Source organism: Blastomyces gilchristii, assembly GCF_000003855.2.
Source record: "Blastomyces gilchristii SLH14081 genomic scaffold supercont1.37, whole genome shotgun sequence".
In the NCBI taxonomy this organism is placed as follows: Eukaryota; Fungi; Ascomycota; class Eurotiomycetes; order Onygenales; family Ajellomycetaceae; genus Blastomyces; species Blastomyces gilchristii.
This window is the reverse complement of record NW_003101646.1, coordinates 25,096-42,208: the sequence shown is the minus strand read 5'-3', so window position 1 is coordinate 42,208 and position 17,113 is coordinate 25,096. Positions and strand designations below refer to the sequence as shown.

Sequence of the window (17,113 nt, the reverse complement as noted above, 5' to 3'; positions counted from 1 at the left end):
TTTTTTCTTTTCTTTTCTTTTCTTTTTTTTTTTTTGACGCCGATCAACTCCTCTTAGCTGGACGTATCTTCATTTGGGCCTAATTGGAAAGATATCATCTACATTGCCCTAGAAGCAGAATAAGTAGTTAACTACTCAATAGGGTTAGAAGAAAAGGACAATTCAAATGTACATCTCATTAGTATGTAATTGCTGTGACTAACTACACAGAAGTAATGTTATATACAAATATCATTCTTATCGCAAACATTTTAATTCAAAAACATACAGTCATTCAGGAAGCATAAATTTCATAATACATACCCCCCCCCCGCCTCCTCAATCAAAACTTCATGGGTATCAATCAAAAATATATCACAAAACCTCACCACCCTTCCACCCTCTCCATCTTCAAATGCATCCCCTCAACCGGCTTCGTCGTCACCGCCCCTGCAATCCGAATCCGCTGCTTGGGATCCTGCATCTCAAACCGAAACCTCCCCACCACCCCAGCAAGCGCACACCGCAGCTCCGCCCGCGCAAAATCCTTCCCAATACAACTCCGCTGCCCATGTAGGAACGTGATCTGCGCGAAATTCGTCGCCGCCCCGCCATGGTGGTTGACGCTCTCCGTCCCATCGGGCTTGACATCAATCCAGCGCTGCGGGAGGAACTGCTCGCCCGTCTCGCCCCAGAAGGTCGGGCTGCGGTTGATGGCGTAGGGGCAGATGAGGATGCGCGTGCCCTTGGGCACATGGTTGCCGGCGATGCTGGTGTCGCGGATGGATTCGCGCACGGTCATGGGCACGGTGGGGTAGAGGCGGAGGACTTCCTGGCAGACGCCGTTGAGGAGGGGGAGGGATTCGAGGTCTGCGTAGGTGATGGGGCTGTTGCCGCTGGGGATGCGGGCGCGGATTTCGGCGCGCAGGCGGGTTTGGATGTCTGGGTGCTTTGTGAGGAGGTAGCAGGCCCAGGTGAGGGCGCTGGCGGTTGTTTCGTGCTGATTTTCATGCGCGTGTTAGAGATGTGGGTTGGATAGGGGGGAGGGAGGAAAGGGGTGGGATTTACCCCTGCTGCAAGGAAAGTGAGCATCTGCTCAACAAGCTCATCATCCGAAAAGTCTCCTCCGACCATCATTGTGCCCAGGATATCAGTCTCAAGTTCCTTAGCGGTGGCCTTGCTGGAGATAAGAGCCGCCTTCTTCTCCTGAACAACATCCAGACAGAGGCTGCGCAGGAAATCCGTTTTTTCGGTAATGACCTCATTAATGCTCCAGGGCAGTCTTTGGGTGAACCATTGCGGGAAGAGGAAATTGACGTTCAGGAAAGCTATCTTCTCCTTAGTAGGTTCCAGGATGGACAAGAAGGCATCTACCACGGCGTGCTCGGATGACTGCATCGAGCGGAAATCGCGGCCCATGGCAGCAGGGCCGATTATATCAAGTGTGAGCCGCCTAGAAAAGTAGGTCAGAAACTTTTTTTAAAAATACAGAAATTATAAAGGAACCATGTAAGTTCTTTTGAGTCTGCTCTAACACTCACCTCGCCCACTCGCCCATCTCAACCTTTCCCATGCCCTGCGCACCACCTACCCCTTCCCACGGATGCTCCTTGAGATCCTTCTCCAGCTCCTTCAGCAACAAGCCCGTCTTCTCCCACATAAGCGTATACAGGGCACGGATATTCTTAATGTTAAAAGCAGGGTTGATGGCCTTGCGATGCTTCTTATGAATGGCGCCCTCAGACAAGATCAAGCCGTGGCCGATGATGCGCGCAAGGAACGCGCGCACTTTGCCGGGCTTCTCGAAATCGTAGGTGTTTGTGCTCATGACGTCGAGCAGGGCGGCGTGGTTGGTGAGCAGCAGGCAGTTGTGGCCGATACTGTTGCGGAAGTAGAGCAAGCCGTTGTTGGGGATGGTTTTCATCCATTTCAAGGGTAATTTGCCGCAGGGTTCGTCGAAGACGAGTTTGGCCATGTTGAGTCTGCCCTGTAATGCTGTTAATACATATTTTTTATTTGATTTATTTATTTATTTATTTTTAAGGGGCCCATCATTGAAACCATATATGGCTGTATTGTGTAAATATTTCCCCTGAGTTTTCGAATAGGGGCGGCAGAAGAACAGCATCAGCATATGGATGGTATTTAACACATACACACACACACACCTTCACCACTGGCAGATGCCTCAACGGACTCAGAAATCTCGGCCATATCACGACATGATATAGCAGCTTCAACGCGATATTCAGCGCTAGTACACGTAGGCAGAGGCCGTAGAAGGCCGATTCGGGGAACACAGTTCGCTGGAGAACGTAGCTCTCCAGGACACTGATCCCGCCAACGATGGGGAGGGACATGGCTGCATTGAATAGTAAGTAATACAATGCAAGAAACAGACAGAGTCAATGTCTGGAAATAACATGTTGGCTTTCTCCCATCTCTATATGACTATATTTATCTCCCCTGATATCCATGGTTTGCTGGTTAACCGCTGCCTGGTCGAGACATGACGCATGACAGCAGCAGCCTCCGCACATCGTCTTCAATAATTATGTATTTTATCCTTCTTTTCGTCATCATTATTTGCCATTGTATTATCTCATTTTTTTTATTTTTATTTTTTTATTTTTTTATTTTTTTTTTAATTCCTCAGTCTCTCACATGTCGTAGCCGAGGTTGCTGGCGGCGGCAGGGGTAACATTAACATATTTAATGGCCCGCAGATGCTTGAATAAGTTAACCAAGACACAAATACAACCCCAAGGACTCAATGAGGGTTAACTAGTTAGTCGGCGCCGGTGGTGAGGCCGGGGCAAAGGCTGCTATTAATTCCCCTCTATTCCTTTGCAAGTTTACCCCACCACAGAGCCACAGCGGACTTCAATAACCAGATAAAAAGCTCCGAGGCCCAGGGCGATGACAGCGGAAGAGCGGACAATATAATATAAAACCTATAAATAAATAAAAAAAACATATACACATGGGAGGGATAGGCAGGTGAACACAAGATGTAACATGGATATAAAACATCTCATAAAGCTACGACAGACTACATGATATAATATATATATATATATATATGTATATATATATACAGCTTGAGGAACTGAGCATCGGAGCCAAACCACCAGGCACAGAAACCATCTATCAAGAAAAAGAAAGTATAAAGAATAAAGAATAACACAAAGTCAATAAGTCAATACAAAAAAAAATGACCGCCCTCCAACAACCCCTGGACCTCCTCCGCCCCTATATCGGGACAACCCTCGACCCGCTCCTCTTCTATCTCAACTCCTCCCCACTCCTCAAAAAGGCCCTCATCGCCGCCCTCGCGCTCGGCTTCCTCCGCACCATCAACCGCACCCTCTCCAGTCAGGCCTTGAACAATTGGCAGAGCCAGCGGCCATGGGACAACAAGCGCGAACTGGTGCTAGTGACGGGCGGGTGCAGCGGCATTGGCAAGCAGATTATGCTCGACCTGGCGCAGAGGGGGGTCAGAGTTGTCATTTTGGACTTGAATGAGCCGGACTTTAAGCTGCGTCTGTTCCCGTTCCCCGTTCCCCGTTCTCCGTCCCCTAAATCCAAATGATATATATGAACATAGTTTGCTGATTATTAAAAACAGCGCCCAACGTCTTCTTCTACGCAGCCGACGTCACCTCGACCGCCAGCATCAAAGCCGTCGGCGACGCCATCCGCGCCGCGCACGGCGACCCAACCGTGCTCATCAACAACGCCGGCGTCGGCTACGAAGGCACCATCCTCGACGAGCCCGAGGAGCGCATCCAGCGCACCTTCCAGGTCAACACCATCTCGCACTTCTGGATGGTGCGCGAGTTCCTGCCCGCCATGATCCGCGAGAACCACGGGCACGTCATCACGATCGCGAGCATGGCGTCGTTCGTCGCGCTGGGCGAGATGGCCGACTACGCCGGGTCCAAGGCGAGTGCGCTTGCGTTCCACGAGTCGTTGACGCAGGAGTTGAGGATGTGGTATAAGGCGAAAAAAGTGCGGACGAGTATTATCCACCCGCTGTGGGTGGCGACGCCGATGATCCAGCAGCTGACCAAGCCGGGGACTGTGTTTAACATGCCGACGATGACGGTTGATGTGGTCTCCAATGCGGTTGTGAAGCAAATTCTGTCGCAGCGCAGCGGGCAGGTTGTGCTTCCAACGCGGCGGTCCGGGCTCAGATTGCTGAGAGCGTTCCCTATGTGGTTGCAGGAGCGAGCGAGGGGGATTGGCTCGATGCAATTGAAGGCTCTAAGAGACATCGACGTAACGCTGCAATGAGAGGGGAGTGTTTTACTAGTATGAATATGCCTTGTATATATGTATATAGAATAAAGAAGTAAAGACACAAAGAAAATAAAATAAAATTCACATAAAAACTGTGAACTGATGATTACTTCAGAAGCTCCCGTAGCCACATCTTCATCCGCTTCCCCGTCTCCGTCTCTGTCTTGTCTCCCAGATAAAGGTTGAATATTAAGGCTACATGGCACTCCCGCTTGCCGACGAAAAACTCGACGTTCGAAAATCCATCCTACAGGTTTTTTAGACTCAGCAACTTTTTGAATGTCCCTTTTGTGGACTTTTTTTTTTTTTTTTTTTTTTTTTTTTTTTTTTTTTCACGTACCTTAAACTTCGCTGCCAAATCCTCAATGGCAGGTAGTAGAATCTCATGCTCCCCACCAAGAATCAACACCGAATTGACCTTGTAGTCGTTATACCACTCGGCCGGCGCCATCGAGAGATCCGTATAGTAATCCCGTTTCGTCGTCCCAATGTACGTGCCGCCCCACGGCCCGCCCACCGCATGCGTGATCAGATCACCTTGCGGATCAATAATGATCTCGGGCGGGGACTCTGTATCCAGAGACGTCCAGGGGGACACGAGCACGGCACCTCCCAAATTACCGCTCAGCGACACCGCGTCAATCTGGCTGTGCGGGTGAGCTACGTGCGACAGGACGGCGCCAGCGAGGTTGCCGCCAGCGGAATCGCCGCCCAAAAACACATTTGCGGGCTTACGGCCGGTCGTGTCGAGGATGTAGCGGAGGCACTCGACGGCCTGGCGGAGCTGGGTTGGGTAGACGGCGTGTGGGGTCAGGGTGTAGGTCGGGCAGAAGACGGCGAGGGCTTTCCCAGCCCTGTGCATGTCTGCGATGGTGCGGGAGAAGAAGCGGAAGTAGCCCATGTTGGCTGGGAGGGCGAAGCCGCCGCCTATTGGGAGGAGAAATAGTGGTGTGAGTGAGTTTTGTTTCGTGATACCATGGGATGTGAGGATAAATCGCGTCCTTGTTCACGCACCGTGGTACCAGATCAACACGTTCTCTGCGTTCTTGTCTCCGATCCAGTGGCCATGGACGCCATGGGGCAGCTCGACGGACTGCACTGGTTTGTTGGCCTTTTTGGCATATCGCTCGTAGATTTTGTTGGTAGGCGGCATAACAAGTCTGTAAACTTCCCTGTCAGCCTCTTGTTATCCGAACGATCTTCTTTATCAGTACTCACTGCAGCTGCAGCGGCGACAGTCTGGCTGTGGCCTTTCGAAGGATGGCATATCCAACGTGCAATGTCAGCGTCTTTGGCTGCTTCTCGCTGCGTGAGAGACCGGTGAGCAGCGCGTAGAGAGCAGCTAGAACGATGGAGCACAGTCCGGGAATCATGTCCATCTTTTGCGCCAGAGTCAGCTTTTTGATCGTTGTCGCTGCTGTCATTTTTGCTGTCTCTATAGTAGTCGCTGTTCGTGTGTTGCTGTTGTGATATATAACTATTATAACTAGTTAACATATATCATTGATACCTCCGAAATTGTTTACCAATGCCTCTTCAGAAAATAACAAACAAGACAGACCGCGCAAGGACAAATCAACAGTCAATTCCTCTTCGTCTCAACTTTTCTCTCATCTATCTCCTCGATGCGCCCTCATGGTCTGGTCTGGTCTGGTCTGATCTCCGCCGCAGTCCCTCATTGCCCGCCATAGTTCCACTAAAACAGCAATATTTCACATGGGCCGACGCCAGCAGCCAGGCTAGTTAAAACAGAAATAAATAAGAGAAAAAAAGCAAATATTTTAGTTACTCCGGCCGAATCTGCACAAGGGTAGTTAACTAAATGCCAGCAGCCTAGTCCGATTCTCTTCTTCCCCCCCCACATTTATCGCCCATTGATATTGATGAGTGTACGATTAACGAATGATCCGCTCCCTGTTGAGTTCCTCGGCGGCTGTTAGCGGGCGCCGTTCCCCCGATATTTGACCCATAACATATTTAATAATATAACAATAACGGATGGCTCACATTCCCTGAGTGTGTCTGACGCCAGCCAGGTCCGAGGGAGGGCCGAGGGAGGGCCGAGGGGGAGAGAGACATTGTTGAGGGAGTTGATAAAAATACATCCATACCTACATAAAATATCTTGGATGTCCTGAACATTTCCAAACGGGATATTCTTCTTGAAAAAGCCTTTTTGTGATGGCCTGGAACATACAACATAACGCTGTTCAGCAGCAACTAAATAGTTACTACTACTAAAAGGAACAATCTAAACTCCTTTTTGACTCGCCTGTCGGGGCAGCGCCAATCAGAATGAATGGCCTTGTCTCAAATGTCTCCGATGCTGGCGCTGCTTCGTCGACCTTTGACGTCCTCATCATCGGCGCTGGCATCTCGGGCATCAACACGGCCTACCGCCTCCAGAGCGAGCTGCCAGGCTACAAATATGCCATCCTCGAGGCCCGGAATGCCATTGGCGGCACCTGGGACCTGTTCAGGTATCCTGGCATCCGCTCTGACTCGGATCTCTTCACATTTGGCTTTGCGTGGAATCCCTGGAACCAGAACAACCCCATCGCTGAAGGCCCCGCGCTGAGGACCTACATGCGGGAAACTGTGCAGAAATTCGGCATCGATGAGCATATCCACTTCCACAAGAAGGTGCTGGCTGCCGACTGGTCCAGCACCGCCAATCGATGGACTCTCCAGGTCGACTGCCAGGGGACCACGGAAACCTACACTGCGCGCTTCGTCGTTTTCGGCACCGGCTACTACAATTACACTGAACCGCTCGAAGCTGACATCCCCGGCATGAGCAGTTTCGAGGGCCAAACCATCCACCCGCAATTCTGGCCCGAAAGCCTCGACTACACAGGCAAAAAGGTGGTCATCATCGGCAGCGGCGCAACTGCCATCACCTTACTCCCCAGCATCTCCCAACGCGCCGCCCACACAACCATGCTCCAGCGCAGCCCGACCTATATCCTCTCCCTGCCCAACTGTGGCAGTCTCCTCTCCTACCTCCTACCCCGCCCCTTGTACCACAGGGTCCAGCGCGTCATCTGGATCCTCACCACCCGCCTCTTCTACACCTTCTGCCAATCCATGCCCTGGCTCGCCCGGCGCATCCTCAGACTCTCCGTCTCCGCCCAGCTCCCCAAACACATCCCGCACGACCCCCACTTCCGCCCCAGCTACAACCCCTGGGACCAGCGCCTCTGCGTCTCCCCCGATGGCGATTTCTTCAAATGCCTCCACACCGGCCGCGCCGACGTGAAAACCGACACCATCAAACAAGTCACGCCGACAGGCATCCAGCTGAACTCCGGCGAACACCTCGACGCCGACATCATCGTCACAGCCACAGGCCTCAAACTCCTCATCGCCGGCGGCGCGCGCATAACCGTTGACGGCCAAAAACCCATCCACATCCCAGATAAGTACATCTGGAACGGCATGATGGTGCAAGACATCCCCAACGCGTCCTTCGTGATCGGCTACGCCCACGCCTCCTGGACCCTCGGCGCAGATGCCACGGCGCACTTCATCGTGCGGCTCCTGAAACACATGGAGAAGCATGGGTTGGTGGCTGCCGTGCCGCGGCTGGATGCGAAGGAGGCGTCGACGCTGGAGGGCCGCCGGCTGCTGAGTCTGTCGTCGACGTATGTGGTGCGTGCGGAGAATTTGATGCCCAAGGCGGCGAATCGGAGGCCGTGGTTGCCCCGGGGGGATTATTTGGGGGATTATTGGTTCGCGAGGTATGGGCGGATTGAGGAGGGTTTGGAGACTGTTGAGGGGAAAGCGGGGGAGGGGTTTAGATTAGCCGGGATAAGAAGAGGCAAGTAGCTAGATTGGGTTATAGATTTGTTTTATTTTTATTTTTTATTTTTATTTATTTATTTATTTTTAATTTAAATTTTTTTTTTATTTTTTTTATTTTTTTTATTTTTTTTAAGAACTGCAATGAGCAGTGAAAGAAGATGATGAACTTACTGGCATTAAATATGGTTTTATATGGGATGAATGGGCTGTCAATGTACTGTGTATATTTTTGATGAATTCTTTTAGTTATCTAATGAAAATCACATCCCAACCTTCTCCCTGATACAAGGGAGGTAGTGACAATAAATACTGATATTTTCTCTCTATCTTCTTTTTCGAAGCGAGTTTGCTGATATATCATTTTTCATTTTGCGGATGAGGAAGTTTAATTAATATGAGAAGATATTATAGTGAATTATTTATGAGAGATAGAGCAGCCTGAATTTGCCATCTAATCTCCCCCTTCCTCTTCATCTTCTTGATACATAGAATGCTCTCAGGGGGAGGGGGAGAGATCTCTCGCAATATCTAGTTAGCGCCTTCATATTTGTCTTTGTTGAATTTGTCTTTGTTGATAATAAAGTGATAAATATCTAGCACAGGAAGCAGATGAATTCTTTTGACTGCTTTTGAAGTATTGAATATCCGAAAATGTGAGCTTCACATACATATCAGATAGTATTGAATAATATAATACTGCCTGACCAGTGAGTATAAACAGAATCACAGTTAGTTAAATATTTATTTATTCATAAACCCAGATTTGAAGCCAACTAAATTGTGTATTTTACACAATTATTTGACAGCTGTTCATTGGCCAAAAGAGCCGCTGCCACGTTTCTTATTATATTTAAATATTTACAGCAAATCATACACAAACAGACAACAAGATCTGTTTAATATCTAACTTATCACACAGAATGTCAAGCAACATTTTTGTGAGAAACATCAACAGCGCTCACTGCTCCTGACAGGTACCCCCTTGTCTATCTTATATATAACTTATACCTGCAACATGAAGAGAGCTCACTGAGAGTGAGATACGGCTGCTGGTAATAGGTATTGTCTCCTCTGCTCTGTACAATATATATATATAGGTTCCATCCAAGCCAGGAATTGGCAGCTGAAACATTGCCCTGAAGACAAGCGAGTCGCTCTTTGCACTGCACTGGAGTTATAATACTCGGAGGAGATCCAGCGAGACATCCGGAAGAGAACATTCATTGGATGATTTGATTCTTCGCTATGGATAGCTCCACCCCGAATACCTACTACACCTTCATACATACATACTACTAATGATTTCATAGCAAGGGCCTTGCCTCAAGTTGCCTGGCTCGGTGGGCCAGTGGCTCGCGCTCCATCGTCTCGTCTATCCGAGCCCACTATTCTTATTTTTATTGTTCCAGCTTCCAAGTTCCAGTGGCAGGCTGGCAGCTGGCGGTGCGGTGGTGCTGCTGACCCCTCGCGATTTTTTCGCACTCGCTTTTCATAGGAGGCCTAAATACCCCCGCCCCCCCCCCCCCCTTACCCTACCATCCCGGCCCAGACGTTTGCCAACTGGGTGGACGAAAAATTCCGCCCATGGATTTCCAAGACTCCAAGCACGTTCGTTCGTTCGTTCGTTCGTAATAATAATAACCTCACTGCTTGATGCTGTCTAAATAAGAAAAAGCTCGCCTCTCAATATGGAGAACAGCTGAGCTTTCCATGATCCTATTTTAATCACCACCACCGCGGTCTACCCCCAAACTTGAGCACAGAAAGCGCACAGCTTCGTCTCTCAAAGTTTCAATATCAAACAACCTACGTTTTTAAATCTTCCTATCAATATCAAGCCCTCTGGGCTAAAACTTTATAAGAGCGCCTGGCACCACCTGAAAAGGAAGCTGGAACATGGCCGACGCCGCGCAGGGCGGTGCAGGTGCAGGTAGTGGGAGATATGATCACATGGGTCCCCATTTCGACTTCGAGCTCTATAGATACATCCCATCGCTTCCCGCCGCCATCATCAGCGTTGTTGTTTTCGGATTTTTAACAGCCGCTCATACCTGGCGATTGCTGCGTGCGCGGGCTTTCTACTTCACAGCCTTTACCGTCGGCGGTCTATGTGAGTCCTATCCTCTTAGAAAATGCCATTGAAACGAGGTAAAAACAAAACCTACCTGTGAAGATATGTAGTAATAATGAATTTATTTCCCTCAAGTTGAAACAATCGGCTACTGTGGAAGACTCTGGGGCCATTATGACAAGTTCTCCCTCGGCGGCTTCATCATCCAGGCCATTCTCATCCTCGTTGCGCCCGCTCTATTCGCAGCCTCCATCTACATGATCCTCGGTCGCCTAATCCGGACCCTACGCGCCGAACACCTCTCCCTCATCCCCGTGCAATGGGTCACCAAGATCTTCGTCACGGGCGACGTGTTCTCCTTCAGCCTACAGGCCGCCGGCGGCGGCATCCAGGGCGGCAGGAGTCTGAAGCTGTTCGAGCTAGGGGAGAAGATCATCGTGGCCGGCCTGTTCACGCAGATTTCCATCTTCGGCTTCTTCGTGGTCACGACCGTCCTGTTTCACCTCCGGGTCGCCAACGCGCCGACCCCCACCGCGACGCACGGCGTGATCCCGTGGAAACGGCACGTTTTCGCCCTCTATGCCTCCAGCACCATCATCTTGGTCCGGAGTATCTTTCGCGTCGTTGAGTACCTGCAGGGCAACGGCGGCTATCTCATCTCCCACGAGGTGTTCTTGTATATCTTTGACATGGTTCTTATGGTGGGCGTTATGAGCATATTTCTCTTTTGGTATATCGATGACCTGGAATCGAAATGGGGGCATGATAAGCCGGAGGAATCGGAGGAACGGGTCGAATCGCAGGATGGCATGCTCGAGGAATTACGTCCACGTACTTAGAACGCATGTTTTAAACGTATATTTTTTGTGTTTCGATTATCTTTGGCGAGGCCTGGCCTGCCCAGCCCGTAGTAACTGGCATGGCATTGAGGGTTGGCACCAAAATACTCTTTTTCAGGGGCCAGCCAGTGGTGGGGTTGGAAGGAATTCGAGTTCTCCCCCCTTTTTACCACCAATTCCAATTCATTTGGATGTACAGGTACATAGATCATATAGAGATTTAAACTTAAGCATTTTGTATTGTATATTGAGCATTCGGAGTAATGCATACCCAGGCGGCTGTTCGATGTCTCAGAGTTTGCACCCATTCACCGCGTTCCAAGCTCCATCTATCCTCCTTCGGGGCTGATCATTTCTGTATTTCTAGGCCAGGCGCGTCAAAGCGTCAAATCAGGGGATGAGGGTTCATTCATCTCTATTTTATTGCTGTACACGGTGAGCTACTCACGCAGCGTGGGATGTTCCTCGGCCTAGAGAGTAGTCAAATATTTTGATACGGGACAATATGTTGATTACCGTCGGTCTTCCCAAAGATGTAGCACCAGCATGCATAATTCAGCAGTGACCTATATCCAGCGTCCGTATCCCCCTCACAGTACGCTCTGAAAGATCTCCAATAAATCCATCAATCCAAAAACCCCCCTGATTAGCCTTCAAACACGCAGCCAATCTCCTCTGCCAGCCAAGTAGTCCACAACTTATGCTCCTCGTCGAGAATTTTATACGCTTTACGTATGAGCCGTTCGCTCCACCCCTGCATCCACCAATGAATCTCCAGCCGCTTAAGAAAGACACAAAAGTACGAGAATGTCGCCACGGACTCCTGGGTCGGCACCTTCAGGAGGGGCAGGAACTCATCGAGGACCAGATAGATCCACGTAAACGCATGCGTGATGTCGACCAGCTGCGACGCATCGGTGAACGATTCCGCTAGCTTCAGCAGCTCGTCGATGGCGTGCGCGTATATGTCACGCGCCTGCTCGTCGCTGACGGTGGTGCGGACCAGCGCCGCCAGCTCGTCCAGTGGGACCTTCATTGGCGTGTCGGCGCCATGGGGCATGTCTTTCGTCCATCGCCGGGAGCGTTTCGCCTGCGCAAACATTGGGCTCAGCGCGCCCTCCATCAGCTCTGGGCCTAGTACTTCTAGAAGAGATTTTGTCCCGCGGAGGAGGAAGAGCCACTCGGGGAAGCTGCTGTCTTCGAAGAAGAAGGTGTCTCCGGACGAACCTTCTGGACCGCCTAGGGCTGGGTGGTGGGGGGGGGGTCAGTAGCTGGTGCTGTTGATTTTGATATATATGTACAAGTACATGTACAGTACATATAAAAGTAGAATACGAACCGAAAAAGATAGTCAAGACAGAGAAAACAAACAGATTATTTATTCGCGTCCTCCTTTTTGATATTCGTCATTAGATTCATTGCCTCCCTCGCGGCAATGCGATGATACGTTAGCGCGGTAGAAGTATATATCTCCTTGCGATCGCGTGAGTGATGCGCAAGATGCAACGCCGAGACCGCGAGGACGGTTCGCATCACATAGTCGCATCCGCATGCCATTTGGACAACGGGGGCCCTTCTAGAAGTTCCGTATGGGCGGATGGTAGGAGAGAGTGGCGTATATGGACGTTGAGAAATGGTGCATGAGTTGCAGGTCCAGCATGTTCAGCGCAGAGACGCCTGTGTTATCTGTGAGATAGTTGGGATACACGCCTGACTCGGCTAGGAAATCGCAGTCAGCGCCGCGTTTGAGACAGTTGCGGCATGATGGGCGTTGCTCATCGCACTAGATATGTCACGTCTTGTTAGCCGCGTGAGAATTAACTGACGGGCTAAAAGAGGGAAAGAGAACGCCACTAAGTGAGGAGAGAGCAGATAGAAACAAAAATCAAAGATAGAAAGCAATTGCTCTCTCCGTTAACGAGTAGGACTGCATGATTCTCAGCATAAATGATTTCGCTGGGGAGATGCAACCGCTCAACTTCACGCACTTGCCTTCACTTTCCTCTTCTTACATGTCTTACACCCAGTCCTCGACTTAAGATGCGAGCGCCTGGGCATCGCCTATTGTCTCTTGCGGCGATCTGCCGGGGGTGTTTCTAGTAATGGCGAACTAAGAACAGGCTGTGAAAGGTGACCGGTTGGACATGTCCTGCTATTTGTCGTTGAGAGTGTCCAGAACTTCTGCTTGCCAACATGTAAAAGTTCAAGTTCAAAGCTGACTCGTCAAAACTAGGGCTTGGATTGCTCCTCTGGGGCGGAATGGAATGGGATTGGCGGAAGCCAAGATATTCCGCCGATTGACGGCCTTGGCGGCCGTTCATTAATGAGCGGCGGAAGGTCAGATCAGGGCATTTTTGGCTCAGTGCTCCGCTGGGTATAAATCTGAGCTAGCTCCTTCGTAGCGAACAGGGAGCTTGATGAACTACTGAACTACTACAGGTTTCAGGACAAATGTTGGTTTAAGAATATATTCCGTAGAGACAAAAGAGGCGATGATATTGATTTTTACAAAGTCACTTTTATACAGTGGTGATTACATCGCCATGGAGAAAAGCAAAGCGCTGTTGGTATTAAATTGAGTTATTTATGTGGAATCTAATTCACCTACGTGCTGCATCTAATAAATAACATAGGAAAATGTAAAAGAAAAGAAAAAAAAAATACCACACTCGTCGCCACCGCCGAGCAAGCCGATAATCAAGTGGCCATTGATCGGGGCTATGACGCTCTGGAACAGCCATCCTTGCGAAAGCCGATAAACCTGGATATTTTATCGTTGGCAGCCAGAAACCCACGAAATTCTCGATTATGAGTCCAATTCCTCGTTCACTCTCACTTTGCTATTGTAACTACCAAATAAACCATAAACCATTTGCAATTGACTTTCTATTCATATAATTACTTTGCAGCTTGTAGCTCACAGCCGTAGGACCCGCCGAAAGCTTAAAAAGTAACAGTGACGACAGTCATTCCTCTACTTTCGCTACCCAGCTGAGGACAAGAGCAAAACCTCCCGTCAAATGGCGCTCAAGCAAGGACTTGACAATGCCGTTGCGGCCGCAGTGGCCAGTGAGACGGCTCCAGATGGTACAGGTCAGTCAAGATTTCCACGTTTGCAGACCTATGTACAGTACTTGTTGAAGCAAACGTCCTATCGCGATAAAGTGGTTCTTCCTAGCTCAGGATTCCCAAGCTGATGCCAAAGGCCGCATGATGTGTATTGGTGCAACGATGATTATATAGGAGTTATCAAGCTAGATCCATGGCTAGAGCCGTTCAAGGATGCGCTACGGAGTAGATTCAGCCATACGAACCAGTGGATACGGACTATCAATGAGACGGAGGGCGGGTTGGAAGTCTTCAGTCGGGTGTGTTGCTTCACCTGCCCCTGGAATACCCCGCACTACGATTCAACGCTTCAGATCGTACTGATGGTTCTATGAATATTGATTGCAGGGTTACGAGAAATTCGGCTTCAATGTCAAGGAAAATGGAGATATTGTTTACCGGGAATGGGCGCCCAATGTCGTGGATGCGCATCTCATTGGCGATTTCAGTGAGTGGGAACTTCATGCTGGTGGGAGATTGGGGTTGGTATTCTAGCTGGCTAGAGAGCTAATGGAGGGGTGAACACCGTGCTCCAGACAACTGGGATCGCAAGGCGACACCGATGAAAAGGAATGACTTTGGGGTTTGGGAGGTTACAGTACCCGCAAAGGATGGGGTCCCGACCATTCCACATAGCAGCAAGGTTAAGGTGAGCTGCTCTGACTATTCTCCTCTCTCCCCGCCATCCCCGAAGCAATTCTATACAGAGAGATACTAAATAACATCCTCGAAACCGTGAAATATATGAACAGATAACCATGACTACTCCATCCGGCGAACAAATCGACCGTTTCCCAACCTGGATCAAGCGCGTCACGCAAAACCTCTCCCTCTCCCCTGAATTCCACGCCGTATTCTGGAACCCACCAGTGCAGGACCGTTATACTTTCGAACACCCGCGCCCGCCTAAACCCGTCAGCCTCCGCATCTACGAAGCCCACGTCGGCATCTCCTCCCCGGAGACCCGCGTGGCTACCTACAAAGAGTTCACAAAGAACATGCTCCCGCGCATCCACGGTTTAGGGTACAATGCCATCCAACTCATGGCCATCATGGAGCATGCATACTACGCCAGCTTCGGGTATCAGGTCAACAACTTCTTCGCCGCCAGTAGCCGCTACGGAACGCCGGAGGAGCTGAAAGAGCTCATTGACACGGCGCATGGATTAGGACTGGTGGTGTTGTTGGATGTGGTGCATAGCCATGCGTCGAAGAATGTGTTGGACGGGCTGAATATGTTTGACGGGACGGATGGTTTGTATTTCCATGCGGGCCCCAAGGGGCATCATGAGTTGTGGGATAGTCGGTTGTTTAATTATGGGAATCATGAGGTGTTGAGGTTTTTGTTGAGTAATTTGCGGTTCTGGATGGAGGAGTATTGCTTTGACGGATTTCGGTTTGATGGGGTTACGAGTATGATGTATACGCATCATGGAATTGGGACGTAAGTTTTTATCTTTTTCCATTTTGAGATTGTGTACTTTGTGTACTTTGTGGTGGTACTAACAATTTCGCAGCGGATTCTCCGGTGGCTATCACGAATATTTCGGCCCCAGCGTCGATGAAGATGGCATCACCTACCTTATGCTCGCCAATGAAATGCTCCACCAGATCTACCCGAACTGCATCACAGTCGCAGAGGACGTTTCTGGAATGCCAGCGCTCTGTCTACCACTTACCCTTGGCGGGGCAGGCTTTGATTATCGTCTCGCCATGGCAATTCCGGATATGTATATTAAGCTCCTCAAGGAGCAACAGGACGAGGAATGGAACATGGGCCATATTGCCTTCACCCTCACCAATCGACGCCATGGTGAGAAGACGATCGCTTACGCCGAGAGCCATGACCAAGCGTACGTCCTTTCCCCTGACATTCCCCCAAGAACACACACAAAATTAATCTAATCCTGATAAACTGATTGATATGTATAGTCTCGTCGGCGACAAATCGCTCATGATGTGGCTCTGCGACAAAGAACTCTACACCAACATGTCCATTCTAACGGAACTAACCCCCGTCATCGCGCGCGGGCTCAGCCTGCACAAGATGATTCGGCTGCTAACGCACGGCCTCGGGGGCGAAGGATACCTGAACTTCGAGGGGAACGAATTCGGACACCCGGAATGGCTCGATTTCCCCCGCGCCGGCAACGATAACAGCTACTGGTACGCGCGCCGGCAGCTAAATCTCACGGAGGACCCGCTGCTGCGCTACAAGTTCCTGAACGACTTCGACCGGGCGATGCAGGTTGCTGAAGAGAAATATGGCTGGCTGCACGCGACGCAGGGATATGTGAGCCAGAAGCATGAGGAGAATAAGGTGATTGTGTTTGAGCGCGCGGGGCTCGTGTGGGTGTTTAATTTCCATGCGACGAAGAGCTGGGCGGACTATAAGGTTGGGGTGGGGAGGAAAGGGGGAACGTATAGGATTGTGCTGGATACGGATGCGGAGAAGTTTGGGGGGTTTGGAAGGGTTGAGGCGGGGACGAGGTTTTTTACTAGGGGGGAAGGGTGGGATGGGAGGGAGGATAGTTTGATGGTTTATGTGCCGACGAGGACGGCATTGGTAGGTTTAAGCCTTTTTATTCCAAGGTTCTCATTCTGTGTTATGGATATTCTGATGTGCTGACATGGGTTATAGGTTCTCGCGCTCGAGGAGGATACCTAGAATGGAGCAGTTATGTGCGTATGAAGTAATAAAGTTAGAGGAACTGGTTCGACTTGTAGTTAGTTAATTGAAATGGCAAATTCATCCCTGGACCGTATATCTGGTAACTAAATGGGAATTGTTCATTTTTATATAACTCTTTGAGTGTATCTAAAATGCAACCAAGAATCGATATTGGTTTCAGTTCTTCCGGCTTTTGGTGGTGGATCCAGCGCTGCTTTAGGGGGTAATTTAACGGTAATCTATGTAATATTTGTTCGTGCGCTGCGTATGCGGCTATTCGAGCATCTGGGTGTATGAGACTGTAATATGGCGTACTATTACAATCCTATACAGCATCCT

General features: G+C 49.9%; 8 protein-coding genes across 8 annotated transcripts; 4 read left to right on the top strand and 4 right to left on the bottom strand.

The window, feature by feature from the left end:
• Nucleotides 1-174: 174 nt before the first annotated feature.
• On the bottom strand, nucleotides 175-2,973 carry BDBG_09214 (cytochrome P450 oxidoreductase). Its single transcript, XM_002620346.2, has 4 exons — nucleotides 2,136-2,973; nucleotides 1,521-1,966; nucleotides 1,048-1,432; nucleotides 175-979 (listed from the first exon to the last, which is right to left on the bottom strand). The coding sequence occupies exons 1-4, from the start codon at nucleotides 2,337-2,339 to the stop codon at nucleotides 365-367; spliced, it is 1,650 nt and encodes a 549-aa protein (XP_002620392.1). The 5' UTR covers nucleotides 2,340-2,973; the 3' UTR covers nucleotides 175-364.
• On the top strand, nucleotides 2,630-4,367 carry BDBG_09213 (short-chain dehydrogenase/reductase 2). Its single transcript, XM_002620345.2, has 2 exons — nucleotides 2,630-3,521; nucleotides 3,608-4,367. The coding sequence occupies exons 1-2, from the start codon at nucleotides 3,194-3,196 to the stop codon at nucleotides 4,273-4,275; spliced, it is 996 nt and encodes a 331-aa protein (XP_002620391.1). The 5' UTR covers nucleotides 2,630-3,193; the 3' UTR covers nucleotides 4,276-4,367.
• BDBG_09212 (lipase/thioesterase) lies at nucleotides 2,986-8,125 on the bottom strand. Its single transcript, XM_002620344.2, has 4 exons — nucleotides 5,500-8,125; nucleotides 5,296-5,441; nucleotides 4,622-5,208; nucleotides 2,986-4,528 (listed from the first exon to the last, which is right to left on the bottom strand). The coding sequence occupies exons 1-4, from the start codon at nucleotides 5,703-5,705 to the stop codon at nucleotides 4,388-4,390; spliced, it is 1,080 nt and encodes a 359-aa protein (XP_002620390.1). The 5' UTR covers nucleotides 5,706-8,125; the 3' UTR covers nucleotides 2,986-4,387.
• On the top strand, nucleotides 5,936-8,624 carry BDBG_09211 (flavin-binding monooxygenase). Its single transcript, XM_002620343.2, has 2 exons — nucleotides 5,936-6,053; nucleotides 6,114-8,624. The coding sequence occupies exon 2, from the start codon at nucleotides 6,577-6,579 to the stop codon at nucleotides 8,107-8,109; it is 1,533 nt and encodes a 510-aa protein (XP_002620389.1). The 5' UTR covers nucleotides 5,936-6,053; nucleotides 6,114-6,576; the 3' UTR covers nucleotides 8,110-8,624.
• Nucleotides 8,625-9,175: 551 nt separating this feature from the next.
• On the top strand, nucleotides 9,176-11,753 carry BDBG_09210 (RTA1 domain-containing protein). Its single transcript, XM_031723905.1, has 2 exons — nucleotides 9,176-10,195; nucleotides 10,292-11,753. The coding sequence occupies exons 1-2, from the start codon at nucleotides 9,982-9,984 to the stop codon at nucleotides 10,993-10,995; spliced, it is 918 nt and encodes a 305-aa protein (XP_031581277.1). The 5' UTR covers nucleotides 9,176-9,981; the 3' UTR covers nucleotides 10,996-11,753.
• BDBG_17972 (uncharacterized protein) lies at nucleotides 11,642-12,118 on the bottom strand (the record flags this gene model as incomplete). The annotated part of the gene is made up of 1 exon (XM_031725580.1): nucleotides 11,642-12,118. One exon carries the CDS (start codon nucleotides 12,116-12,118, stop codon nucleotides 11,642-11,644), a length of 477 nt encoding a protein of 158 aa, XP_031581276.1.
• A 251-nt stretch (nucleotides 12,119-12,369) lies between these two features.
• Nucleotides 12,370-12,552, bottom strand: BDBG_17971 (uncharacterized protein; the record flags this gene model as incomplete). The annotated part of the gene is made up of 1 exon (XM_031725579.1): nucleotides 12,370-12,552. One exon carries the CDS (start codon nucleotides 12,550-12,552, stop codon nucleotides 12,370-12,372), a length of 183 nt encoding a protein of 60 aa, XP_031581275.1.
• A 991-nt stretch (nucleotides 12,553-13,543) lies between these two features.
• Nucleotides 13,544-17,103, top strand: BDBG_09208 (1,4-alpha-glucan-branching enzyme). The gene is made up of 8 exons (XM_002620340.2): nucleotides 13,544-14,088; nucleotides 14,239-14,363; nucleotides 14,452-14,551; nucleotides 14,640-14,752; nucleotides 14,856-15,547; nucleotides 15,621-15,956; nucleotides 16,036-16,669; nucleotides 16,745-17,103. Exons 1-8 carry the CDS (start codon nucleotides 14,016-14,018, stop codon nucleotides 16,769-16,771), a joined length of 2,100 nt encoding a protein of 699 aa, XP_002620386.1. The 5' UTR covers nucleotides 13,544-14,015; the 3' UTR covers nucleotides 16,772-17,103.
• The last annotated feature ends 10 nt before the right edge of the window (nucleotides 17,104-17,113 follow it).

Coding starts and splice junctions, on each gene's coding strand:
- BDBG_09212 (XM_002620344.2), bottom strand. CDS start 5,705: ATGACAGCAGCGACAACGATCAAAAAGCTGACTCTGGCGCAAAAGATG. Junction 5,442..5,499: donor CTGTCGCCGCTGCAGCTGCA/GTGAGTACTGAT, acceptor GGAAGTTTACAG/ACTTGTTATGCCGCCTACCA. Junction 5,209..5,295: donor CGTGTTGATCTGGTACCACG/GTGCGTGAACAA, acceptor TCCTCCCAATAG/GCGGCGGCTTCGCCCTCCCA.
- BDBG_09210 (XM_031723905.1), top strand. CDS start 9,982: ATGGCCGACGCCGCGCAGGGCGGTGCAGGTGCAGGTAGTGGGAGATAT. Junction 10,196..10,291: donor CTTTACCGTCGGCGGTCTAT/GTGAGTCCTATC, acceptor ATTTCCCTCAAG/TTGAAACAATCGGCTACTGT.
- BDBG_09211 (XM_002620343.2), top strand. CDS start 6,577: ATGAATGGCCTTGTCTCAAATGTCTCCGATGCTGGCGCTGCTTCGTCG.
- BDBG_09208 (XM_002620340.2), top strand. CDS start 14,016: ATGGCGCTCAAGCAAGGACTTGACAATGCCGTTGCGGCCGCAGTGGCC. Junction 15,548..15,620: donor ACGCATCATGGAATTGGGAC/GTAAGTTTTTAT, acceptor ACAATTTCGCAG/CGGATTCTCCGGTGGCTATC. Junction 16,670..16,744: donor TGCCGACGAGGACGGCATTG/GTAGGTTTAAGC, acceptor CATGGGTTATAG/GTTCTCGCGCTCGAGGAGGA.
- BDBG_09213 (XM_002620345.2), top strand. CDS start 3,194: ATGACCGCCCTCCAACAACCCCTGGACCTCCTCCGCCCCTATATCGGG. Junction 3,522..3,607: donor TGAGCCGGACTTTAAGCTGC/GTCTGTTCCCGT, acceptor TATTAAAAACAG/CGCCCAACGTCTTCTTCTAC.
- BDBG_09214 (XM_002620346.2), bottom strand. CDS start 2,339: ATGTCCCTCCCCATCGTTGGCGGGATCAGTGTCCTGGAGAGCTACGTT. Junction 1,433..1,520: donor GAGATGGGCGAGTGGGCGAG/GTGAGTGTTAGA, acceptor CTACTTTTCTAG/GCGGCTCACACTTGATATAA. Junction 980..1,047: donor TCACTTTCCTTGCAGCAGGG/GTAAATCCCACC, acceptor CATGAAAATCAG/CACGAAACAACCGCCAGCGC.